Source organism: Hylobates moloch, unplaced genomic scaffold (genome assembly GCF_009828535.3).
Source record: "Hylobates moloch isolate HMO894 unplaced genomic scaffold, HMol_V3 SCAFFOLD_20, whole genome shotgun sequence".
In the NCBI taxonomy this organism is placed as follows: Eukaryota; Metazoa; Chordata; class Mammalia; order Primates; family Hylobatidae; genus Hylobates; species Hylobates moloch.
In genome coordinates this window covers 28,653,026-28,679,506 of record NW_026652295.1, presented here as the reverse complement: position 1 = coordinate 28,679,506, position 26,481 = coordinate 28,653,026, and the positions used below count along the sequence as shown (strand labels likewise).

The window sequence follows — 26,481 nt, the reverse complement described above, 5'->3', positions numbered from 1 at the left end:
CATTAGACAGATATTCCGGCACAAATATGAAGAACACCCAATTTTCCCCTGTGGGTCAGCCGCAAGACCAGGGCACTTTAACGCCTTGTCTCATCCACCTCCCAGCTGGCTGCTACCTCCTGCTCCTCTTTGAGCCCTGTGGGGATTTCTAGTGTTCAGAGCCCTGGTGGTTTTTGTGGCCTGCACTGTGCTTCAGAGCACCACTGATGCTGAGCTCTGTGGGGAAAGTAAGCCAAGTGTGACCACAGGAACACATCATCCACAGTCACTGGGATCTCCTGGGACAGCCTGGGATCCAGGCCTCTGGCCTGGCGAGTAGGGGTGCAGTCACTCCTCTAGTATGCACATCGAAATCACTTGCTTTTTGCCCTGAATTCTGGCCTCTCCAGGTTTGTTAGAGGTGTCTCATGGCAGTTTACCCCATGGAGACTTTGCTTATCTCAGATTAAAATACGGGGATTAATCTGGGACCCCAAGAGCCCTTAAATGGAGTACCCACAGGGAATGGAGCTCTAGGCTAAGTGCTTTGGGATTACAGGTGCTTTGCTCTTGTTTGGAGGTCCAGACATATACTTGAGAAGCAGCTTGGGATACTCAAGAGAGTCCTGAACTGGTACCCTGGAGGCCAGGATGAATACCCAGGCCTCTCCATTTACTTTGTCGGGCTCCAGAGTCCACATCTGGGACTCAGTGTCTACCAGGGCACCTCTCTGGGTGGCATCTAGGAGCCGGAGGCAGGCCAGAGTTTCGCCCAGGCTGGAGTGCAGTGGCGCAGTCATGGCTGTCTGCAGCCTCAACTTCCCGGGCTCAGGAGATCCTCCTGCCTCAATTTCCTAAGTAGCTGGAACTATAGGCATGCGCCATCACGCCCAGCTAATTCAGCTAATTTCTTTATTGGGAGACAACGTCTCACTATGTTACCCAGGCTGGTCTCAAACTCCTGGGCTCAGGCAGTCCTCCTGCCTTAGCCTCCCACAGTGCTGGAATTACAGGCACAAGCCCCCATGCCCGGCTTTCAGTTAGTTTTTGCTGCTCATAGTGATTATTCTTGGAGCCAATAATCGTGCATGCATCCACATCTTGAAATTATGTGGTGTCACCTTGGCCAGTCTGTTGACATATGCAGATTAGGTATTTATGAGATCCAGAGACTTATAGGGAAGGGGTGGATTTCAGGGAAAGGGGAACCTCTTAGAGAAAGGTAGGGAGTGTCTCCAGTTCTGCCTGTGAGGAGGGTACCAGGACATTGGAGGGCTTGTTTGTTGCATCTTCCTGGTTCTATAGAATTGCAGCTAGCTTCTGGTTTATTTTTTTATTTTTATTTTTTGAGGTGGAGTTTTCCTCTTGTTGCCCAGGGTGGATGGAGTGCAATTGGCGTGATCTCAGCTTACTGCAACCTCCGCCTCCTGGGTTCAAGCGATTCTCCTGCCTCAGCCTGCCAAGTTGCTGGGATTACAGGCATGCGCCACCACACCTGGCTAATTTTGTATTGTTAGTAGAGACGGGGTTTCTCCTTGTTGGTCAGGCTGGTCTCAAACTCCCGATCTCAGGTGATCCACCCGCTTCTGCCTCCCAGAGTGCTAGGATTACAGGCAGAAGCCACTGCGCCCGGCCACTTCTGGTTTATTGAAGAGACAAAAGAATGCCTCCTCACCCCCCAGGGATGTGTGACCTCTGGTGCAAGAGAGTTCATGAAGTGACTTCTTCAGGTTCAGAATTCTCATCTGAGTAAAGGGAGTGGGGGTGGAGTGGGTCATCTCCGAGGTTTTTTTTTTTTTTTTTTCTGGCTCTAATTTTGGTTTCTGTCTGCCCAGGAGCCAGGAATGGAGAGAAGGGTAATGGTTTTACCTCTTATTGTGGAAACCTGTTGAGATAATCACAGAGAATATACTGAAGGCATAAAAGGGCAGAACCATAGCAGGGTGTGGCAAGTTGGGGAAGAGTTTTTGGAGAGGGTGAATTTTGCGTCGGACCTGACAGAATTGTGTATGGGGAAGGGGAGCGGTTATTCTGTTCTGCCCACATCTCAACCTCATTTCTCCTAATTCTGAAATCTTGAGAGCCTCCATCACTAAGAAGGAAAACTACTGTCCAACAGGGACACTTTATTGCTCACCCCATATGTGAAAGTTTGTCATAGCTAAGGCTAGGGTGCTTTTGGTCAGTATCAGCAGAATATATGCCCCTTTTCTTTTGTCAGCATTACTCTGCTTACAAAGCCCTTCCATGTAGATGACCTCATCTGAGCTTCCTAACAAAGGAGCTGGTATTAGACCCCATTTTACAGTGTGCCTGGGTAGGGAAGAGAGTGTAGTGGATTGAGTGGAGGCCTTGGCACCAGACACTGCTTCCTAGCCATGTGCTCTTGGGCAAGTTGCTTAACCCTGCTGAGCCTCAGTTTCCTCAGAAGGAGTCTGTATAAGCAAGGGAAGGGATTGGTCATGGAAGTGGTACTGTGTTTTGTTTATCTAGTTATGGCAGACTCTCAAAAACAAATGGTTCTATACAATTAACATTGTCTGCAGTTCCCCTGAATACATTCACTTGTTCAGTAAATGTGTATTGAGCTTCTACAAGGTGTCAAGCACCATGATCTCTGTATCAGTGATTTAACCATTTTTGATGGTTACTACAGACCTCTTTAAGAATGTGATAGAAAACTATAGCTCCCTCCCCAGAAAACTTTTCTAGCTTTTTATTTTGCTTTGCAGTGAGCCAAGATAGTTCTACTGCACTCTGGGGGACAGAGTAAGACCCTGTCTCAAAAAAAAAAAAAAAAAAAGAAAGGAACCATTTCAAATTAGGTGGGAGACATGGAGCTCTAAATACTACAGCATCCATTGCCTAGAAATACAGGTATTCTCAGCCGGGCGCGGTGGCTCATGCCTGTAATCCCAGCACTTTGGGAGGCCAAGGCAGGTGGATCACCAGAGGTCAGGAGTTTGAGACCAGCCTGGCCAACCTGGTGAAACCCCGTCTCTACTAAAAATACAAAAAATTAGCTGGACGTGGTGGTGGGCACCTGTAATCCCAGCTACTAGGGAGGCTGAGGCAGGATAATCACTTGAACCTGGCAAGCGAAGGTTGTAGTGAGCCAGATTGCGCCATTGCACTCCAGCCTGGGCAATAAGAGAAAAACTCCATCTCAAAAATAAATAAATATATAAATAAATAAATAAGAAGTATAGGCATTCTCATACATAACCTCAATAAATACCATTAAGAAAATAATTTTAGACATGATGCAGTTGCTCATGCCTATAATCCCAGCACTTTGGGAGGCTGAGGTGGGAGGATGGCTTGAGCCTAGGAGTTTGAGACCAGCCTGGGCAATATAGTGGCAACTCTTCTCTACAAAAACCTTTAAAAATTAGCCAAGTGTGGTAGCATGCACCTGTTGTTGCAGCAGCTCGGGAGCCTGAGATGAGAAGATTGATTGAGCCAGGGAGGCAGAGGTTGCAGTGAGCCAAGATAGTTCCACTGCACTCTGGGGGACAGAGTAAGACCCTGTCTCAAAAAAAAAAAAAAAAAAAAGAAAGGAAATAATTTTTTAATATGATCCAACACCCAGTCTATTTACAAATTTCCCACAATAGTTCCAAGACTATTTTTATAACCTTTTTTTTTTCTTTTTACAAGATCCAATCAAGGTTCACGTATTGCATTTGGTTATTATTTCTCTTTAGTCTGTAAAAATCAAGAGCAGTTCTTTCGAAGGTTTTTTTTATGACATTGACTTTTTAAAAGACTGGGCCAGTTGCCATGTGCAATGTCCTGCATTCTGGATTTATCTGGTTCTTTCCTCATGGTGTGGTTTAATTCCTCCATCGGTACTTTTTCAGTTGTAACATACTTCAGAGTATTCCTTTCCTTTATATTTTTTATAAACTGGAAGTTAGATCTAAAGGCTTGACTAGATTAATTCAAGTGAAACATTTTTGGCACAAAAACTTCATAGGTAATGTTGTGTGATTCATATAGTGCCATGCCAGAAAGCACATGCCACTTTGCCCCGTCTGCTGATGACGCTGGATTTGGTCACTTAGGTAAGGTAACCACTGGATCTCTTCCTTATGAAGGTATGTCAGGAAGTAATCCATTCGTTGGTGCTTTGGCACCATGGGTGCTATCTCGTCCCCCAAAACCTTTCACCTAATAGTTTTAGCATCTATTGATGATCCTTGTGCTATTATAATGGCAGTCGCAAAATGATTTTCTAATTCTATTATCCCTCTTCTACTTATTCGCTGATTAATCTTACAGAAGGTTATTCTTCTGTAATCCCCAGACAATTTTAGGTATCTAGTACATATGCAATAATTTTTAGACAGTTTCAGGAGGTTTAGAGACCATCGAACCCCAGCATGGAGCCTGGGTGATGAGGTGTCCTATTTTGCATGGAAGAAGAGCTGTAGCTGAGCTCTTCATAGTCCTTTTATTCTTCTTATTTTGCAAGTAAATTGCAAAATAAGTTCCCAACCCAAAGATAACACAGGCTATCCTTCAACAAAAGAAAACCCTCAGCTTTTAAACTTCTAGGCCATTTGGCAAAGAGGCATGATAAAGGGCTTGAAATCCCACAGACACACCCAGTACCATTCCTTTTTTCTCTTTCCAAACACTTGAAGTATGTTACAACTGAAAAAGTGCTGAGCCAGGCTTATTTCCTCTTTCCTCAACAGTAAGCCAAGGAGTTGGACTAGGCAATTCCTAGCATTTCTTTCTTTCTTTCTTTCTTTTTTTTTTTTTGAGACGGAGTCTTGCCTTGTCGCCCAGGCTGGAGTGCAGTGGCGCAGTCTCGGCTCATTGCAAGCTCCGCCTCCCGGGTTCACACCATTCTCCTGCCTCAGCCTCCTGAGTAGCTGGGACTACAGACGCCCGCCACCACGCCTGGCTAATTTTTTTTGTATTTTTAGTAGAGACGGGGTTTCACCGTGGTCTTGATCTCCTGACCTTGTGATCCGCCCGCCTCGGCCTCCCAAAGTGCTGGGATTACAAGCGGCACCCGGCCTTCTTTCTTTCTTTCTTTTTTTTTTTTTTTTTTTTTTCGAGATGGAGTCTCACTCTGTCACCCAGGCTGGAGTGCAATGGCATGATCTTGGCTCACTGCAACCTCTGCCTCCCGGGTTGAGGTGATTGATTCTTCTGAGTCAGCCTCCTGAGTAGCTGGGACTACAGGTGCATGCTACCACACCTGGGTAATTTTTGTATTTTTAGTAGAGATGGGGTTTCACCGTGTTAGCCAGGATGGTCTCGGTCTCCTGACGTGATTCACCCGCCTTGGCCTCCCAAAGTGTTGGGATTACAGGCGTGAGTCACCGCGCCCGGCCAATTCCTAGCATTTCTACCAGCATTACTAACATGTAGGAACTTGATATTACTTTTACTTGACAGTTAAATTCCTTGATTCCTTCATTTGAGCTTTGAAGGTGCTTGATTTTCCCCTCATTATGTCTCTTAAAGTCACACATACCTAGATCCATTAGTGCTTCCAGTTGGAATTTATTATCAGCACTATAATAGTCTCTTATATTTGTGTAGTCCTTTTACGTTATAAAACACTTTTTATGTATTATTGTACTAGACCCTCAATGAGTGGACGTTATATCCCTGTTTTGTTTACTCTTGGGTCTTATAGACTGGGGGTTTTATTTCTGTCCCATTAATGTCACTACTGACAGAGGCCACTGAACTCTGTTGCGATGGACTTTCACCATACATAATCATTAATAGTATTGATTTGCCTGTAATTCAGGTTGCTTCATTCCAGCCTCGCAGTCACCTCTGTGCCCTGCTGGTTGTCTTCCCAGCGCTGCTCTAGTTGCCTTCCATGGATCTATAGGAGAGCAAGTCCTCCAGGTACTGCCCTGTGACGATGTTGTTGAACTCTGTAGCACATGTGTCACTGTGGCTGGTTCTGCTCACTTCCTCTCTTGCTGCCACTTTTGAATTTAACTCTTTGTTTGTGGTTTGGACACTCACTGGATTTGGAAACCAGGGGTTGTGGGTTCTCTCCTACATGTCCGTCTGTGTACCAGGCTTGTGCTTAGTACTTTTCCCATAATTCTTTCATATGACCTGCTTAGAAACCCTTAAAGGTAAGTCTCACTCTTCCCATTTTACAGATGGATACACTGAGGCTCAGTACTTAAGTGACTTCTGTATTGTCACACAGAGTCAGGGGCAGGAGGCTGCTCTTGGGTTAGATGTACTGAGGCTCATAACCTCAGCCTGGAACTGGGCCAGGACTACAAAGGTAAACAGAAGCAGAGTCCTTTCTGTGTGTCCCCGCTCCCTGTACAAGCCAAGGCCTCACAGCACATAGCAGCCACAGCCACCTGAGGATTCCTCCCAGCTAGACGAGGCACTTACAGCCAAGAACAAGTCCATTGAGGCTAAGCTGTGCTCCTCTGGAAGGCTGAGTTTAGAGTCCAGCCTTCTAGGGGAAGCAAATTAAACCCAAACTATAGAACAGCCCAGGGAAATACTCACAAAGGGAAATGCTGACAATCAGACTACTGAAGCTTCCTGATGCTTCTGGAGTTTTGGTAAAGAACCTCAGTGCTCTTTGTTTGTTTGTTTGTTAATGTTTTCTGGTTTTTTGTTTGTTTTGGGACAGTCTCTTATTCTGTTGCCTAGTCGGGAGTGTAGTGGTACAATCATGGCTCACTGTAGCCTCCACCTCCCAGATTCAAGTAATCCTCCTGCCACAGCCTCCTCAGTAGCTGAGACTACAGATGTACGCTACTACACTGGGGTATTTTTAAAAATTTTTAAATTTTTTTAGTAGAGACAGGGTCTCACTATGTTGCTGAGGCTGGTTTCAAACTCCTCGGTTCAAGTGATCCTCCTGCCTCAGCCACCCAAAGTGTTGGATTTACAGGGTGAGCCATGTTACATTGCCCTCTCTTAGTTCTTGAAAACTGAAACCTTGAGGAGCAAACAAAAGGGGTCTCTTGGCCGGGTGCAGTGGCTCACGCCTGTAATCCCAGCACTTTGGGAGGCCGAGGCAGGCGGATCAGGAGGTCAGGAGATCGAGACCATCCTGGCTAACACGGTGAAACCCCGTCTCTACTAAAAATACAAAAAATTAGCCAGGCGTGGTGGCGGGCGCCTGTAGTCCCAGCTACTTGGGAGGCTGAGGCAGGAGAATGGTGTGAACCTGAGAGGCGGAGGTTGCAGTGAGCTGAGATCACGCCACTGCACTCCAGCCTGGGTGACAGAGCAAGACTCCACCTCAAAAAAAAAAACAAACAAACAAAAAAGCAAAAACGGGGGTCTCTTGACTCTTTCAGGACCCCCATGACTGCTTGTGTGTCTTATCCTTTGCACAGTTGAGTGAAGGAGCACTGTGTCCACAGTAGACGTTGTAGATTTGTATATGTATCATTATGAGTTTCCCAGCAGGTAGTGAGTGATTTTTCTATTACAGTTGGTGCATTACAGCGATTTTCCAACAGATAGAAGGAAAGGGTGTTGAGGCTCTCCCAACAGCAAGGTATAGGCTAGTGGCTGTCCTGCTCTTCACTCTACCAAGCTAATCTTTCTGGGTTTCCATATCCTTATCTATACAATGAGGGAGTTGGACTAGATCTATAAGGTCCTCTTCTCTTTGACATTGTGTGAGCCTTGTAGAAGCTGGTGGTGTCTGTAGATTGACTGAGTGCTGGAGCTGGCAGCCCTGTGCAGGCTGCCACCTCTGCCCCTTTACTGTGCTTGCTCCTGACTCTATGTCACATCCCCAAGGAGAAGAAGTCCTCACCAGTGAACGGAGACCTCTCTGAACTAAGGATACCATGGCTACGTCAGCCCCACTACGGAGCCTGGAAGAGGAGGTGACCTGCTCCATCTGTCTCGATTACCTGCGGGACCCTGTGACCATTGACTGTGGCCACGTCTTCTGCCGCAGCTGCACCACAGATGTCCGCCCCATCTCAGGGAGCCGCCCTGTCTGCCCACTCTGCAAGAAGCCTTTTAAGAAGGAGAACATCCGACCCGTGTGGCAACTGGCCAGCCTGGTGGAGAATATTGAGCGGCTGAAGGTGGACAAGGGCAGGCAGCCAGGAGAGGTGACCCGGGAGCAGCAGGACGCGAAGTTGTGCGAGCGACACCGAGAGAAGCTGCACTACTACTGTGAGGACGACGGGAAGCTGCTGTGCGTGATGTGCCGGGAGTCCCGGGAGCACCGGCCCCACACGGCCGTCCTCATGGAGAAGGCCGCCCAGCCCCACAGGGTAAGCCCTCCTCACCCCCGAGGGTGCCTTGCCACCTTCTCTGGACGCTCCACCTTGCAGTCCTCAGAGGACTCAGCCTGAGTCTCCCTTCCTGCCCCAGCCCAGAGCATCCACCTGTTCCCACTGCTTGTTTATCCACAGGAAAAAATCCTGAACCACCTGAGTACCCTAAGGAGAGACAGAGACAAAATTCAGGGCTTCCAGGCAAAGGGAGAAGCTGATATCCTGGCCGCGCTGGTAAGTGAGGCTGTTTCAGGAAGTCCTGAGGCAGTGCGCCCGTGTAGGGCAGGGTGAGCCTGGGCAAGTAGGCGGCAGCTGGGAGGTGTTTCTAGGCGCTGCTCACAGGGAGAACGGGCATCAGCCTGGCAGTAGCAGACCTGGGTTTTAGCCCAAGTGCTGTCTTTCTGAGCTGTGTGGTCTTGGGCATGTTTCTTTCCTGTCTGAGAGACAAGTGGGCTGCCTGGATGTCAGCTAGAGTCCCTTCCGTTTTCTGTGACTCTCACCTTGATGGCAGTGCCCATGTCCAGCTGCTGGTTCTCTTCTGCCAGGGGACTGAAGAAGGTGTGGCTTCATTCTTCCTTCCTTTCAAAGAGAGAGAGAGAGAGAGAGAGACAAGGTTGCCTGAGAGTGGAGAGGGTTTAGAAGGACGGAGCTGGCTCCAGGGTAAGAACTGAGAGGGAAGGGCTGGGGAACAGCTAAGGCAGACCTGCCAATTCTGATGGCGCTGTATGCAGTGAGGACCAGGCCCAGGATCATGGTTGCCAGTACAGCGGGACCTCCTTCATATCTGTGGATTCCGTAACAGTGAATTTACCCAACCGTGGATCAGAAATATTCAGAAAAAAGAAAAAGCATCTCTACTGAACATATATAGATTTTTTTCTTGTCATTATTCTCTAAACAATTCAGTGTAACAGCTATTTATATAGGATTTACATTATATTAGGCATTATAAGTAATCTAGAGATAATTTAAAGTATATAGTAGATTTTATGTGACTATTATTCCATTTTACATAAGAACTTCAGCATCGTTGGATTTTGGTATCCTTGGGGAGGGAGATCCTGGAACTCATCACCCACTGATACCAAGGGACAACTGTAGTTAGAAAACAGGCAGCACATTATGTACTTGATTAGAGATGGGGTTGGGGGGAACTGATCAAATGGTTCTGATTTTCTGGGGAACTGTGTATGTTGAGGAAGTGGGCAGTGGAGGAGTAGTGGGGTCAGGGCCAGTGGTGAGTCATTAGGCCCAGGGAGAGGGAGAGAGTAAGCTAGAGATGGCTAAGTCCAAGGACCCCTCCAGGCCCTCAGTGTGCATGGCTGCCCCCAACCCAGCACCAGTCAACAGGGCCACTGAGGACTCCCCCAACCCCAGCTGGGGAGGAGATTTGGAGGCAGGAAAGGACATGGTCCCTAAGCACAGATGTCACACAGTTTTGCTGAGGAAACAGGATGCAGTCTTACATGGCAGAGGTAGGGTACATATAGATATTTTAGACTGAACAGTGGGGTGCTGAAGAGAGGACTGGTCAGGCTTAGATGACATTAATCAGGCAAAACTTCCTGGAAGAGGTGACAGATTTTGTCCAGGAGGGAAAAGTGCGTCGGCTCATGAGTGAGACCCACAGAGTTTCTCCAGGGGCCCCAGAGCGTACTGGTTTAGCTAGAACAGATTGTGGCTGACCAGGCAGGTGGAGACAAGGTTTTGATCATATAGTGGTGGGGTGAACTGAACTAATTCATTACTGGAGTCTTCTTTGAGAAGAGGAGTGTGGACCAGGAACCCTCTATAGCTCCTCCCACTCCAGATCCTGTAGAATTCCTGAACGGGGGTAGCGAGGTGAACGAGCCAGCCTTGCACACCTCCAGCACTGGGCCCTCCACCCTGAGCAGAGGTGTCAGCCCTTCTCCCCTTCCCGCCCCCTGCAGAAGAAGCTCCAGGACCAGAGGCAGTACATTGTGGCTGAGTTTGAGCAGGGTCATCAGTTCCTGAGGGAGCGGGAGGAACACCTGCTGGAACAGCTGGCGAAGCTGGAGCAGGAGCTCACGGAGGGCAGGGAGAAGTTCAAGAGCCGGGGCGTCGGGGAGCTCGCCCGGCTGGCCCTGGTCATCTCTGAACTGGAGGGCAAGGCGCAGCAGCCAGCTGCAGAACTCATGCAGGTGAGAGGCCGTCCCTGGGCAGGGCGCCAGGGACCAGGATGGTGGGTCCCAGCCCTGCCATTCACTTGCAGGACCTTTGGAGACATGGGGGCTCAGTTTTGTCATCTGAAACTTTGGGATGATAATCCTTACCCCTGCCAATTAGTCTGTAGATTGCATGAGCATAAAATGAAATAACTGGCGTGGTGTCACTTCAAAAAATAAACTTTCTACACAAAACTGTTCAAAAAACTAAATGATATAGTAGAAAATGGAAGGGAAGATTATTAATATCATTTACCATCCTCCATCCTCATCACTGCCATCATGAGCCCTTCTAACAAGTCACTGGCACACACTTAGCTGGTGGAAGCTTTTTATGGTGTTATGGTTGGGGGTGGCTGAGGGAGGGCTGACCAGCAGCTCCTCTCAAAGACCCCGAGGATCTGGAAGAGATAGGGTAACTGGGGAAGGGAGACAGAGATAGCCAGGTTTTCTCTGGGCCTGTGGGATTACTACACAGAGAACAAGATGGAAAGCAGACAAGGGGACCTCGGGGCACCTCTTAGAGGAGGGGGCTTTGATAGTGAGAAAGGGAGGCTTTGGGGCTGAAGAACTGACTGTGAAGCTGAAATGGCACCTCATCTGCCCGGGAGCCTCTGGGGATCACACTACCCTGAAGAGGGCCCAGCAGCCTTTGGAGGGGTAGAGGGCTCAACCTTCCTGCTCTCATAGGCTGGGAGGAGAGGGGCTCTCTGATGGTATTCCCCCACTTGCACTGTTTAGGGTGGCTGGGTCTGTCTGTCAGCAGCAGAGCCACCCAGGATCTCTAGGAAGGTGGAGTCCCAGGCCAATGGCAGGGCAAACCAATAGCCAGGAGGGAGAGATAGCAAGGCAGACTCCGCAGTATGTGCACCAGGACAGACTGCAGAAGGAGGCGGCCACCTGCTCCTCATTGTTGTGAATTCAGATGCACAGAATGAGGACTGGCAGGGATTTTAGACCTTCCAGTCCAGCCCGTACTGATGAAGTCACTGAGGTCCAGAGAGTGGAAGGAGTGTCCCAGGCCATGGGGCAGGTGTCAGGTCACAGCTTGAGCCCAGATGTCTTGACTCCTGGGCTCTGAGCTCTTGTTCTCATTTTGTCCAGAATGTCTCTCTGGCCCCCTCTTTTCCTCCAGATGTCATTCTGTTCCCCCAGATTTCTCTTGTCATACTCTTTGACTGGGTCATTTTCTGTATCTCCTTTTGTCCCTGTTTCTCTTCTCTTTCCTCTCCCCACGCCCCTGCCGTGTGTGGATCCCTACTGTGTGTGGAACAGAGGCACACAGCTGAGGATGTAGTGGGGCTGAAATCCATTGTGTTTGCCCAGAGGGGTGCCTTTTCCTAATGCACCCAGAGAAGTGGCCCTCAGAGCAGAGGCCTGGCCCTCAGTGACTCAGAGCACTCAGATTGCAGCTCTCCCTGGGGTGGGATAAGGTCAAGGGAAGGGAGAAAAAATGGTGTCTGCTTGAAACTAGTATAGGAAATGTTATTGGTACTGGTAGGTTTCTTTTTTTGTTTTGTGTTTTATCTTTTAATTTTAGTGCTATGTAATGTATATATTTATGGAATATAGAGGTTTTTGTTTGTTTTTGAGACAGAGTCTCGCTCTGTCTCCCAGGCTGGAGTGTAGTGGCGTGATCTCAGCTCACTGTAACCTCCGCCTCCTGGGTTGAAGCAATTCTCCTGCCTCCGCAACCTCTGTCTCCTGGGTTCAAGCGATTCTCCTGCTTCAGCCTCCCAAGTAGCTGGGATTACAGGCGCACATCACCACACCTGGCTATTTTCTGTATTTTTGGTAGAGTCAGGGTTTCATCATGTTGGCCAGGCTGGTCTTGAACTCCTGACCTCAGGTGATCGCCTGCCTCAGCCTCCCAAAGTGCTAGGATTACAGGCATGAGCCACTGTGCCTGGCCTAGAGTGATACTTTGATACATGTATATAATATATAATAATAAACTAAGAGTAATTAGTATATCTGTCACCTCAAACACTTATCATTTCTTTGTGTTGGAACATTCATAATCCTCTCTTCTAGCTTTTTGAAAATGTATAGTAAATTATAGTTAATTATATTCTCCCTGCAATGCTGTACAACACTAGAATTTATTCTTCCCATGTAGCTGTAACTTTGTATCTGTTAACCAACTTCTCCCCACCCTCCTCTCCCCAGCCCCTTTCCCAGCCTCTAATCTTTACTGTTCTACTGTCTTACTTCCATGAACTCAAATTTATTATGGATGAATAGTACTCCATTGTGTATATATACTGCATTTTCTTTATCTGTCTGTCGATGGATGCTTAGATTGAGTCCACATCTCAACTATTGTGAATAGTGCCACAAACGTGAGTGTGCAGGTATCCCTTTGATATACTGGTTTTCTTTTTTTCGGATAAATACCTAGTAATGAGATTGCTGGATCATATGGTAATTCTATTTTTAGTTTTTTGAGAAACTCTCATACTGTTTTCCATAACGGCTGTACTTATATGGAGAAAAACCTAAAGGCCCCACCAAAAAGCTCTTAGAACTAATAAATTCAGTAAAGTTGCAGGATACAAAATCAACATAAAAAGTCTACTGCATTTTTAATACACCAATAACAAACTAGCTAAAAAAGACACCAAGAAAGCAACACCATTTACAATAGCTACAAAAGTAAAATAAAATACCTGGGAATGAAGTTAACCAAGAAGTTGAAAGACTTCTATAATGAAAACTATAAAACACTGATGAAAGAAATTGAAAAGGACACAAACAAATGGAAAAGTATTCCATGCTTGTGGATTAGAATTAATATTGTTAAAATGACTATCCTACCCAAAGCAGTCTACAGATTTAATACAATCCCTGTTATCAAAATACCAGTGACATTCTTCAGAAAAATAGAAAAAAAACTAAAATTCATATGGAGTCACAAAAAACCTCAAATGGCCAAAGCAATCCTAAGCAAAAAGAACAAAACTGGAGGCCTCACACTATCTTACTTCAAAATATGCTACAGCCAGGTGTGGTGGCTCACACCTGTAATCCCAGCACTTTGTGAGGCCAAGGCGGGTGGATCACGAGGTCAGGAGTTTGAGACCAGCCTGACCAACATGGTGAAACCCCATCTCTACTAAAAATAACAAAAATTAGCCGGGCGTGATGGTGCACACCTGTAATCCCAGTTACTCGGGAGGCTGAGGCAGGAGAATCACTTGAATCCAGGAGGCAGAGGTTGCAGTGAGCCGAGATCATGCCACTGCACTCCAGCCTGGGCAATAGAGTGAGACTCCATTAAAAAAAAAAAAAAATATATATATATATATATATACATATATATATACACTACAAAGCTGTAGTAACCAAAACAGCATGTATTGATATAAAAGCAGACACATAGACCAATGGAACAGAGAACTCAGAAATAAATTCACATATTTACAGCCAACTGATTTTCAACAAAGGCGCCAAGAATATACAATGGGGAAGGGACGGTCTCTTTAATAAATGGTGCTGGGAAAACTGGGTAACCAACCATACACAGAAAAATGGTATTGGTAGATTTTGTCTGTGTGCTTATTTGAGTTTGATTGTACTGCGTGGGAACTGGACAGCTAACTCCCTAATTAGCATTAATATTTTCCCAGAGATTATTTGGCTGTCAAGGTATAGTAGGAAAAAGACCTAAAATAGGGTCCAGAAGTCTGATAGAGAAATACAGGTGAGGCTTTGGTGGCTTACACCTATAATTCTAGCACTTTGGGAGGCTGAGGCAGACAGATTGCTTGAACCCAGGAGTTTGAGACCAGCCTGGGCAACATAGATCCTGTCTCAAAAAAATTAAAATAAAATAAAATAGAAGTACAGGTGAGAGGGATAAGCAGCAGGACAAAATGTGTAAAATAGAAGAGATCTTTGATAGAGGTGATAGGAAAGGAAAGACAAACCTATGGGCTGGGAGCATCAAGAAGACATTAAAGGGATTGGGGTGACAGGAGAGGCCCAGAGAGACACTGCATCCTGCCCTGGTTAACCCGGGTGGGCCCTGCAGGATCAGGTGGCATGCTTGCACCCGGCTTCTCCTGCTGTACACCCCCGTGAAGAACTTTCTTGATGCTCTCTGTTAGTAACCGGGCACATTCCCACCGGGAGCTTGCCATGACTCATTGCCGCGGCCCCACTGCTCGGCTCTGCCTGTTTCGTGACAGCTGCAGATGTCTTAGGTGAGAAGAGTCCTCCAGGAGACTTGGGCTGATCAGTTCCCTCCAGAGGCCCCGTATGTGGCTGTGGATGGGGGCTCCTCAGTCTTTCAGCCTCTTCTCCGCAGGGCCAGCCCTGCCCTGGCTCTCGGGACCCCACCGTCTCTGGGCTGCTCACAACATTTAACCTTTAGAGGACTCTTCTTTCTCCTGTATGATTCTCTCCCTTTCTACTGTTCTAGGAACTTCCACGTCAGGAAATATGCCCAGTTGGGCCTCTGGCCCCCACTCCAGCTGCTGCTCCATTCATTTGCTCTTTTATGCCACCTTTGTCAGCAGAGCTGTCAGGACACACTGTCTGTTTTGTTGCCTATCCTCTGAAGCTACCTTGGACTTACATGTTTTCAGGGGCATGTTAGAGGACTTGGCCAGAAATTTGCTACCAGTCTCTGGGCATTTGCTTCACAGCAGGGGGTTGGGATGTGCCTCTGACTTCTTGTCTTACTCCTCTGGAGTAAAGCTCACAACTCTTCCCAAACTTTCAGAAGCAGTCATCAGCAGCCACAATTTGTTAATTCCATTTGTTTCCCAAATCTCACCCTCTCCAGGAAGCCAGCCTGCGCCCCACCGGCCCCTGCTCCCATCCCCCTTCACTCTGCTCTCTTTTCCTGTGGTGCGTATCACTCACATAGGCTGATGTATTTGCTACATTGATTATTGTCTGCTTCCCCCTGCTAGAATGTCAGCTCTACAGAAGTAGGTATTTGTCTCTCTCTCTCTCTTTTTTTTTTTTTTTAATTGTTCTGAGGCTTCTAGATGAGTGCCTGGTACCTAGGAAGCACGTAATAAATATTTGTGGAATGAGTGAAAGGAAGGCAAAAATCAATTAATACAGAGTATTAAGGAGGCTTTTCACTCAAAAGGGAATCTGAGCATCTCAGAATAGCCCTCTTCCCACTCACCCTGCCCTACCACCTGTCTGTCACAGAGATAGCACCACTGTTCTCCCTCCTGTACAAACCGTGCTCTGTTCTTGTTTATCCTTGACCAGTATGTCCAGTTGAATCTGTCTCTAAAATACCTGGAATGTGTTGCTTCTCTCTTTTTCTCCCTACTGCCACCACCTTAGTTCAGGCCATGTTTAGCTCTCCCCTGGTCCATAGCAAAAGCCTCCGGACCAACCTCCCCATGTTCCCCTTGCCTCCTTAGTCCCTTCTCTGTGGGGCAGCCAAGCAAGTGGTCACTTAGGGTTTTGGCTCGCTGCTGTACAGTGACGCAAACAGAATAGAAGTTTATTTCTGCCTCCGTTAATAGTTCAGAGGTCCGGGGTCTAGAGCTATCACAGTAGCTGTATATAAGCTTATCCAAGGGACTGGGTTACTTCCATGTGGTTCTTCTGCCAGCTTCTAGATGTCCTCTGCTGTGTGGTCAAAGTTGGGCTCACCACCACCATGTCCAAAATTCAGTTGGGGTAAAAAGGAAGTAGAAAGCAATTTTCTTTTTTTAAAGGACAATGCCCAGAATTATGGTCATTGCTTCCTATCACATTCCATTGGCTGGAACTTAGTCTCATGACCAGGCCTTGTCGTAGGGGATCTGGAAAATGTAGTCTTCCCAGGTGGCCATCTGACCAGCAATAACTCCAGGGGTTCTATTATTAAAAGGAGGAAGGGGAGAGTGGACGCTGGAGGTTACACAGCAATCTTAGCCACATGTAGAGCAGATCACACATATTATGCCCCTACTTGAAACCCTTGGTGGGTTTCCACTGTACGTGGAGCAAAAGTCAAACTCCTTACCATGCATATCCAGCCCTGCGCGATCTGGCCTCTGCTGCTTTCACCAAGCCCTTTCCTGTTTTACCGTACCTCTCTTCATCTGGCCAGTACTTCTCATCCCTCAATTCTCTGCGCAGGTATCTCCCAGAGAGGTTGCCCCTGTCATCCCCAGCCATGGTGGCTTCTGTCATTGTGATGATTTTGTTTGTTTTCTTGTTGTTTTATCCAGTGACCCCACTGGAATGTCAGCTCCATAAAAAAGGGACCACATTTGTTTTGTTCACTGATATGTCCCACCTCTGCTACAGTGTTGGGTGCAGATGCATTGAAGTCTTATTTGATTCATATTGATACTTGTGCTTTTTTTTTTTTTCCCTTCTAGGACACGAGAGACTTCCTAAACAGGTAAAAGAGTCTCCTCTCCATGGCGTACCTCATCCCCCTTGTTTATGTTCCCTCCCCTTCTAACTAGGTGCATTTGAATTCATGGGGAGTGGTATGGTGCCAGAGGTACTCACATCCCATGATTCATCCTGATGCCCTTCTGAGGAGCAGGACACATCCTTGAGAACTGGAGACTTGCTCTCCTCCTTATGAGTTCTCTGTGTAGCCCCAGCTCCTTGGTCCACTGGCCTTATTTGAGGTGGGACAGAGCAGAGAGGTTAGAAACATGGCTTAGTAGACAGAGTGCCCTGGATGTGGAGTCTACTGATGTTCTGAAGCCCTGGCTCAGCTGGTGTCTTTGGGCCACTGTTTTTGTGTCACTTGTTTGGGGATGATCATACCTTTCCTCTCCCCTTCATAATTGCCATGAGGATTGAGAGATAAGTATGAAGGAAAGTAAGAAGAGCTGAGTAACAGCTTGTTATGTATGTCATCTTCTCAGGTATCCACGGAAGAAGTTCTGGGTTGGGAAACCCATTGCTCGAGTGGTTAAAAAAAAGACCGGAGAATTCTCAGATAAACTCCTCTCTCTGCAGCGAGGCCTGAGGGAATTCCAGGGTAAGGGTTGGGGAGTGCACAAAGGGTGGGAGTCAGAGCAGGGCTACCTCATAGAAAGAGCGCACCCGGCGCCTTTCCATCACCTCGTCGAGCCTCACTCTTCTGAGGGCCTCCTGTCTTAGACATGGATCCCTATCAGGAAATTGATACCGCCCGAGCAAGAAATGGGCTCATACATTTGAGGGACTTGAGTCATTGCTGTCCTTTTTTCTCCCCAGGGAAGCTGCTGAGAGACTTGGAATATAAGACAGGTGAGTGTCTAGAGGGTGTTCCCCAGATGTACATCAAATATAGAAAACTCCGCCTGCAGAGATTCTGACTGCCCAGTTTTCCCCCAGGTAGCCCCTTTTGCAACAGGAAGAATTTCCCAGCTGCACGGTAGAAGCCCCCCTCTCTTTTTGCACTTTCTAATCAGCCTACTCTTTAGTCTGCAGTAGAGACCTCTGCTTGCTAGTCTGATCCTTCTCTGCCCTGTGTTTGCTTTTCTTTTTCCTATCCTCACAGGTCCTACCACCAGTCCTTTTCCTGTGGCCGAGCTTTCTCTCATCTTCCTGGCTGCATGGCTCCTATATTCAGAGCAAAAAGCAGGGGCAACCTAAGGCCAGAGGCCATATCCACCACAGGCCCCACTACTGTGCTCCCTCTCAGCCCTGCAGTTAGGTTGTACACTGCATACCAACCACCAAGGAGCACCATCCACACAGACCGAGATGTGAATGGTGCCCCTTGGATTGTGAAGACTGGTGGTCTCCTCCTGGTCCACTTTCACACTTGCTTTCATGAGAACCACTGCGGAGATCGGCCTGTCTGGGAGCAAACGAGGCCTTGAGAGCTCCATCTAGTTCACAGGATAAAATCCCATAGCAGAACTGAGTTAGCAGTAGTTAAACCTTAGGTGTAGCTTCTTTATTAATGTCTGAGCTGTCTGTGAATACCATCGAATTTTACCTATCAGGTTATTCTAATTATAGAGAATCCTACGAGGATGATGGTGAGGATTATCCCACTCTGTCAGTACATGTTCAGGGTTTCTTGAACCATCTTACAGAGCAGCCTGGTAGTTTTGAAACTGAAATTGAACAGTTTACAGAGACGCTGAATGCTTGTGTTACAACAGATGATGCTTTGCAAGAACTTGTGGAGCTCAGAGGCCACATCTGTCCCAAATTTCCTTTTTTTTTTGAGATGGAGTCTTGCTCTGTCTTCCAGGCTGGAGTGTAGTGGTGTGATCTCAGCTCACTGTGAGCCCCGCCTCCCAGGTTCACACCATTCTCCTGCCTCAGCCTCCTAAGTAGCTGGGACTACAGGCGCCCACCACCATGCCCAGTTAATTTTTGTATTTTTAGTAGAGATGGGGTTTCACCATGTTAGCCAGGATGGTCTCGATCTCCTGACCTTGTGATCCACCCGCTTCAGCCTTCCAAAGTGCTGGGATTACAGGCGTGAGCCACCGTGCCCAGCCCCAAATTTCTCTTACATGGGAGCTCACCTGTGTAATTACCTGGCCCATCATCTCACAGTTAGCATATAGAGTAGCACCTTCTGCCAATTTCTACTTCAAAGATGTTGGACTGAATATGACATTAAAGATCAAACTGCAAAAGGGGATGAAGTTACTCCAAAACAATTTCATGCGTTTGTACCCTTTCTGGGAGAGCTTTATTATAACCTGGAGATCAGAGGAACAAATGGACAGGTTACAAGGGCAGATATTCTTCAGGTTGGTCTTCGGGAGTTGCCGAATGCCCGAATGCCCTCTTTTCTAATCCCATGGATGACAGCTTAATTTGTGCAATAAAATTGCTGAAGTTGACAGGGTCAGTTTTGGAAGATGCTTGGAAGGAAAAAGGAAGGACTGATAGGGAAGAAATTATTCAGGAAATTGAAAATGTTGTTATAGATGCAAACTGTGGCAGAGACATGAAACAGATGCCCTTGAAGCTTGTAGAAGTCCAGTGCAGTAACTGGGGTAGAGTCCGTGCAACTTCATCATACAGAAATGCAGCACCCAAAAAAGATCCCAATTACTATGTGAATGAACCAACATTTTATAGTGTTCATTCACATAGTAATTGTGTTTCATAGTGTTCCTTTCACTGCAACTGATCCGGATTACCAAGAGGCATATCAAGAGTTACTTGAAAAAGAGGACTTTTTTTCTGGTTTATGAAGAAAGTGGAACAGATTTATCAGGGCTGGTGATCCACACTTGGATGATACTGATGATGAGTTGGACCCAGAGATCCAGAGATAGAGGAAGCTTATGAAAAGTTTTGTTTGGAATCAGAGCGTAAGTGAAAACAGTAAAGTTAAATTTCAGTATATCATGTTTATAAAGCGGTTTAGTTATGGTGATTTAGCAGAATACAAAGCCAGAAAATGTGTCTCACTTATACCAAATTAAGGATGTTGAGTTATATTACTAATATATGCAACTTTAATTTTGTTTAACACTGTCTGCCAAAATAAATTTTATTCCCTCTAACTTAAAAAAACAAAACAGTGATGCTGTTTTTTTTTTTTTTTTCCCTTGTCCCCACAGTGAGCGTCACCCTGGACCCACAGTCGGCCAGTGGGTACCTGCAGCTGTCGGAGGACTGGAAGTGCGTGACCTACACCAGCCTGTACAAGAGTGCCTACCTGCACCCCCAGCAGTTTGACTGTGAGCCTGGGGTGCTGGGCAGCAAGGGTTTCACCTGGGGCAAGGTCTACTGGGAAGTGGAAGTGGAGAGGGAGGGCTGGTCTGAGGATGAAGAAGAGGGGGATGAGGAGGAAGAGGGAGAAGAGGAGGAGGAGGAAGAGGAGGCCGGCTATGGGGATGGATACGACGACTGGGAAACGGACGAAGATGAGGAATCATTGGGCGATGAAGACGAAGAAGAGGAGGAGGAAGAGGAGGAAGTTCTGGAAAGCTGCATGGTGGGGGTGGCCAGAGACTCTATGAAGAGGAAGGGAGACCTCTCCCTGCGGCCAGAGGATGGCGTGTGGGCGTTGCGCCTCTCCTCATCCGGCATCTGGGCCAACACCAGCCCCGAGGCCGAGCTTTTCCCAGCACTGCGGCCCCGGAGAGTGGGCATCGCCCTGGATTATGAAGGGGGCACCGTGACTTTCACCAATGCAGAGTCACAGGAACTCATCTACACCTTCACTGCCACCTTCACCCGGCGCCTGGTCCCCTTCCTGTGGCTCAAGTGGCCAGGAACACGCCTCCTGCTGAGACCCTGAGCCCTGATATCTGCCCCGGGCCCCACACCCTCAGATGCTTCACTTCTTTGGAATTCTAGGACTCTCAATGGAGGGAAGGGATGCCTGGCCTGAGCACCTGGAGCAGGGGACCCCATATCCACTGGCAGCCACCTCCCCATCGCTGTGGCCCCCCGAGATCTCACTCAGTGCTATTGTTCCATCTACTGCCCCAATTGGGGCTCTTCTCCCACCTCCTGCTGGTTTCCCGAGGGAACTTCTGATCCTGGAGTCCATGAGGGCTCCTTTCCTTTTTGACCACGACCTTGGCCCCAGCTCTGCACTCTCTGTGGAGTAAGGGCCTGACGCAGCATTTTCTTGCCCAGTGTGGCAAGGCCTTGGAAAAACGTCGATTACGCCTAAGATCATTTTGCTGTCCTTAAACCCCCCAGGTTCCTTCTTGCACAAATCCACTCTGCTGCCCACCTTCCCTGGCATCTTAAACAGACCTACCCCACCCCAACTCAGAGTTAAGCATACACGGGAATGCTGAAAATAAACAATGAAAATCCACTAAGGCTTCCCAGGCCATTTAAGGCCTGGAGTACCAGCGCATATCATCTCATGGGGTCCAGAGTGGAGTCCAGGCTTCTCTGAAACCAGGGCTGAGCATATTTCCATAGCCAAGGAGGTGGGACTCCCTGGAGCTATCTGTGGTCTTAGGGAAAGGATCCAGACATACACGGCTTTGGGGTACAAGCTGTGATCACTGATCAATAAATTATCTCTGGATTGGTCCTTGTGAGGGGAGTTTTAAGAATCCAGAACATCTTGCTCTTGATCAGCACATCCAAAAACACCAAGACAAATATCCAGTGGAGCAGAACCTCTCCTGCCTTGGGAGTTCTGACCAGGTTCCCCAGCAGGGTGGTAAGCCTCTGTCTCTGGCCCTACCAGCATCCAGGTTCCACTTTCCTAGGAGAGAGTGGAGATGGGAAGACAGGGAAAGGAAGGCAGCAGGAGGCCACAAGCCCACCAGGTCTTCATGTCAAGAGAGGGAGTAACATGTCTCCTCATTGCCCACGGACCCAGCCTCTGTCCAGGCACCCCTCATGGCCACAGTTTAACACAAGCTCCCCTGCTCCAGCCAAATTGATCTCCCAGTCTTGTCGTTACCCATTCCAAGTGCTCTGCCAGCCCCTGTTCATCCAAGTTTTAAGTCCTCCACCCTGTTGTAAGAGTCTGTTCCAACGGCTCTGGGTCTCAGTGGTCTCTTGACCACCATTGTCTCAGAGCTGCCCACTTTGTATGTGTTACATGCTGCCTGAGTCACATGTACATCTTATTTCTGCCTCTAGTTTTGTAAGCTCCTGGAGGGCGGATAACATCTTATACTACTCTTGTATTCTCATGGCACCTAGTGCAGTGCTGGGCACAGAGTAGGTGCTCAATAAAGACTTGTTGAATGAACGGCCTGGAGATCTGTATCTGTAGGTCTATATATTATATCTCAAATGCCACCAGACCTCAGTCCGGCTACAGAGAAATTCCATTGATAGCAGTAGCCGAAGGTTTTCCTTCTGTGCCTTCTGTAATAGTGTAACTTTGCTTTCTGTTCTCTGCACACATGCTGTCATTTCTGGAAGTCCCTCAAAAAGAGCCTACTGCAGAACACAGACCAGTTGTCGCATGGATCCACCTTGTTATTCCTCCTGCAGTGGTGCCCTTGAGCTGAGGTCCAGCGTTTTGGAGCAAGTGACAACTCTCCCTGAGAAGGGAGACATCCAGTATAGCACACCCAAAAATTCTTCCTTGGAAAATAAGCACTGCCCCAGAGGAAATAGAATGTGCAGAGATTCAGCCTTGCATCCTAACACAGTCAACTGTTTTTCTTGTCCTTTCTGATTTTTTTTTTTTTGAGATGGAGTCTCGCTCTGTCTCCCAGGCTGGAGTGCAGTGGCATGATCTCGGCTCACTGCAAGCTCTGCCTCCCAGGTTCACGCCATTCTCCTGCCTCAGCTTCCCGAGTAGCTGGAACTACAGGTGCCCACCACCACACCTGGCTGATTTTTTTGTATTTTTAGTAGAGACGGGGTTTCACCATGTTAGCCAGGTTGGTCTCGATCTCCCGACCTCGTGATCCACCCACCTCGGCCTCCCAAAGTGCTGGGATTACAGGCGTGAGCCATCGCGCCTGGCAGTCCTTTCTGATTTTTTAAATTGCCATCTTAAAGATGGAAAAGGGAGGATTATATGAAACTACCTGTAAAATTACACTAGTGGCAAAAAGCATATTTCCTCTCTGTCCTCTAATTTGTGGGCTCATGTAAGTTTTCTGTTTTTTATATTCATAGTTTTTTGTTTTGTATAACTATACTTGCACATATGGTAAACTTTCTACAGTGCGTCTTACAAATAGGAACATTTCCCTGCCCCATTCCTCCCTCCAAAGACCCAGTTCATACCTTTTAGCAAACTATTTTGTGCTTGCCTTGATGTTTTCTAAATAACTCGTGTTTGGGGCCTTATCCTCTCATTTCCCACTGTGGAGCAGGAAGATGTAGCCCTCTCTGTATCCTTTATCACATACACGGACATTCTCTTCCATCCATCACCATCCCTTCAATGTGGTACTAACTGGTTAAACAGGTATTCAGTGTGCTTGATAGTACATCTGTGTAAAAGCTATTCACACCTGGGCTGTGCATGTGGCCACAATTTCATTTCATTCCCATTCTGGAGCTATAGTTTTGCTGAGAATGGATGTTTAGTTAAAAGGTTATTATTATTATTACTTTTTACAAGTTTGAAGAGACTATTTCCTGACCTCTTTTGTTGCTGTCCAAAAGTCTGCCTAAGAAAGTTTAATTGCTCCTTGGGAGTAATCAATTTTCTCCCTCAGACTGCTTTTCAGATTTTTATCTTAGTCTTTGTTTTCTTCAATTCTGTATGTTTGAGGGGGTGTCGGGGAGGCGTGTAGATTTGTCATTATTTATCCTATTCAGGACTTGTGTTTCTTGAATCTATAGATGGTATCTCTTAACAGTTCTGGAAAATTCAGTCAGTATCACTATCTTTGTTCATTCAGGCTACTACAGCACAATACAAGCTGGATAGCTTATAAAACAACAGAACTTTATTTCTCACAGTTCTGGAGGCTGGGAAGTCCAAGATCCAGATGCCAGCAGATTCCGTATCTGATGAGGGCCAGTTCCTCATAGATGACAACTTCTTGCTGTGTCCTCACATGGTGGAAAGGGCAAACAAGCTCCCTCCAGTCTGTTTTATAAGGGCACTAATGCTATTCATGAAGGCTCTGCTCTCATGACCTTGTCACCTCCCAAAGGTCTCATCTCCTAATACTGTTACAGGAAAGAGGTCCCAATCCAGATCCCAAGAGAGGGTGCTTGGATCTCGCACAAGAAAGAATTCAGGGTGAGTCTGCAGTGCAAAGTATAAGCAAGTTGATTTAGAAAATAAAGTGGAGAAAGAATAGCTACTCCACAGGCAGAGTAGGGTGTTCCCGAAAGTAAAAAGAGAAATGAGTCCACCCTAGGTACAATGCTTGCATATATAGGATAAAAAAAGATAATGGGGAGATGTGCTCTGCTACAAGGGTTTGTGATAAAGGATTAATTTTCTTAATTACTGATTTTGCAATAATCAATATTATTATCTTTAAAGCAAAATTAGGAATGCCTTTGTTTTCAAGATATTGGGATATTAGGACCCTCAAGTCTGGGTCTGTTTAGTAAACATTATCGATCTGTTCCCTTAACCATAAACAGCTAGAGGCTAGGAATACTTTTCTGGAAATGCAGCCCAGCAAGTCCCAGCCTCATTTTCCTAGCTCTCACTCAAGATGGAGTCGCTCTGGTTCAAATCCCTCTGACAATACCATCACATTGAGGATTAGGTTTCAGGATATAAATTTTTGGGGGACACAAACATTCAGACCATAGCAGAATCACTTAAATTATTGTTCCACCCAATTTCCTTTCTTTTTTTCTCCCATAACTCATATAAGTCATATTTTGGAGCTTCACATTCCATTTCTCCAAATCTCTTAACTTTTCTTCTGTTTTCCTTCTCCCTGTTTCTCTGTGCTGCATTTTGGTTCATTTCTTCAGAATTCAAAAACTCTCTCTGCAGTTGCTTTAATTTGTTGTTTAGCCAAGTCAATAAGATTTTGTTTCATTTGCCATATTTTTATGTGTAGAAGATCTTGTTGATTCTTTACACCAGATTTCCATGTTCTTTTTTTTTTTTCATTTCAGTTATTTAATCATTCAAAAACTTTAGTCTCTTTTACATTGTTCTATAGTTGGGGTTTTGGGGGTTGTACTCCTCCAAATTTATGTCTCCTGATGGAGAGGGGGTCATTTCTTCATGTGTTTTTTATAATTTATTTTGAGCTCATCTTCAGTAGGGCTTTCTGAGGACATCCATGCAGAGCTTCTGCCAGTGAACCCAGGTGCAATACTACCAGTTCAATACAATTTTATGTTTATTGTTTGGCTTGGGCAGGGGATGGGGGGTTTCTATACCATATACCAAAACTCTGTGCATGCCCTCAGCCAAGGATCCTGTTTCTCAGAAGGATTCTCAGGAAAATCTTCCTCCCTGTCTCCCTGTCACAGAGTGATCTCCCCTAACCCATCCTTTCTCTGACTATGCAGTCCTCACACGGTCCTGAATTTATGCCAACCTCAGTTGTAACTCCATGTCTGTTATTGGTCCAAGGCGTCATACACTGACCGTTCAAGGACGGTCAACCTAATTCCTGAGGCATGGAGTCTGGAGTAAGAGAGAAATCACACTTGCTCACTGCAGCCTCAACTCTTACAGCCACTCAGAATTTTTGTATAGTTAAAAAAAAAAAGTTTTAATTCCTTGAGCATGTCACCAGTACTTAGCTATTTCTTTGCAAAACTACAAACAAATTTTAACCAACCACTTAACTCATAGTGCCACTGGCAGAAACATGTTGTCAACATGGTGGTGAGCTTACATTGTGGTGAAGCTTGTGATGAGGTATGCTCATCAACTGTAAATTTAATTCAATATACAAACCCTCGAAACCCCTGCAGCAACTCTGCAGTGGCCCTGTGAATCTGCCCCAGAGGATTTCATAACAAGGAAGATCATGTGATCCTGGGACATGCGCTAGTATGAGAGAAGGAGGCCTTGGAGGAACACCTAGCACCTGGGAACTCTTAACCTTAAAAAAAGAGATTGCCTTTTCTCCCAGCTCTCATTTATTGGATGAAATAATCTATTTTCCTCATTATTTAAACTTCCTATGTTTTAATTGCCCTCTCTGTAAAGTGGACACCATTAGATGTTTGCCTAAAGGCAAAAGTCTGGATCTCATCAACTTTGAGGTTCTTTCCAGCACATCATCTTCACTAACTGCTTATGCTGTGCCAGGCAATGCACCAAGAGCTTTTACATGTATTATCTCTTTTAGTCCTTATAATGGTCCTCAGGTAGGCACTTGTTGCCACTTTTCAGACCAGGAGTCTGGAAGCTCAGAGAGTTAAGTAAACCTCCCTAAGGTCACACAACTAAAACATGTTGGGATTTGAACCAGGGGCTTCCTGTTTCTAGAGCCCATGCTTTCACTGCTGAGCACAGAGGTGGGAGGTCGTTTCTTTCCTATGAGAACTGTAAGAAAGTATATGAAATTGGCCCCCAGTCATATGAGTAACAAGGTGATACCTAGCGGGTATAAGCAGCACCCTCCCTCCCTTAGATGAACAACTCCTTGAGATTAGGGTTTAAGTCACAAGATCTCAGAGTTAGAAGGGATCCTCAGTCTGTTTAGGCCCTGAGGAAGTGGGATAATTTTCTCAATGTCAAAGTCGTTGGCAGAGTCAAGACTAGAAGAGGTCTTCACATTCACACAGCTGGA

At 46.6% G+C, this 26,481-nt stretch overlaps 1 protein-coding gene and 1 pseudogene across 3 annotated transcripts in view; both read left to right on the top strand.

Annotated features, from left to right (window-relative positions):
* TRIM26 (tripartite motif containing 26) overlaps window positions 1-22,042 on the top strand; it is a 29,227-nt gene extending 7,185 nt beyond the window's left edge. The window contains exons 2-9 of one of the 3 annotated variants that reach the window (XM_032140892.2): window positions 5,756-5,859; window positions 7,747-8,234; window positions 8,376-8,471; window positions 10,169-10,399; window positions 16,765-16,787; window positions 17,269-17,384; window positions 17,603-17,635; window positions 19,927-22,042. In XM_032140892.2, the coding sequence (XP_031996783.1) occupies window positions 7,797-8,234; window positions 8,376-8,471; window positions 10,169-10,399; window positions 16,765-16,787; window positions 17,269-17,384; window positions 17,603-17,635; window positions 19,927-20,609 (1,620 nt within the window). In that variant the 5' untranslated portion in view covers window positions 5,756-5,859; window positions 7,747-7,796 and the 3' untranslated portion in view covers window positions 20,610-22,042. The remainder of the gene's footprint in view (window positions 1-5,755; window positions 5,860-7,746; window positions 8,235-8,375; window positions 8,472-10,168; window positions 10,400-16,764; window positions 16,788-17,268; window positions 17,385-17,602; window positions 17,636-19,926) is intronic. The other 2 variants (XM_032140893.2, XM_058432135.1) reach the window with 2 other exon arrangements.
* LOC116460061 (polyadenylate-binding protein-interacting protein 1-like) lies at window positions 18,699-19,691 on the top strand (annotated as a pseudogene).
* Window positions 22,043-26,481: the final 4,439 nt, after the last annotated feature.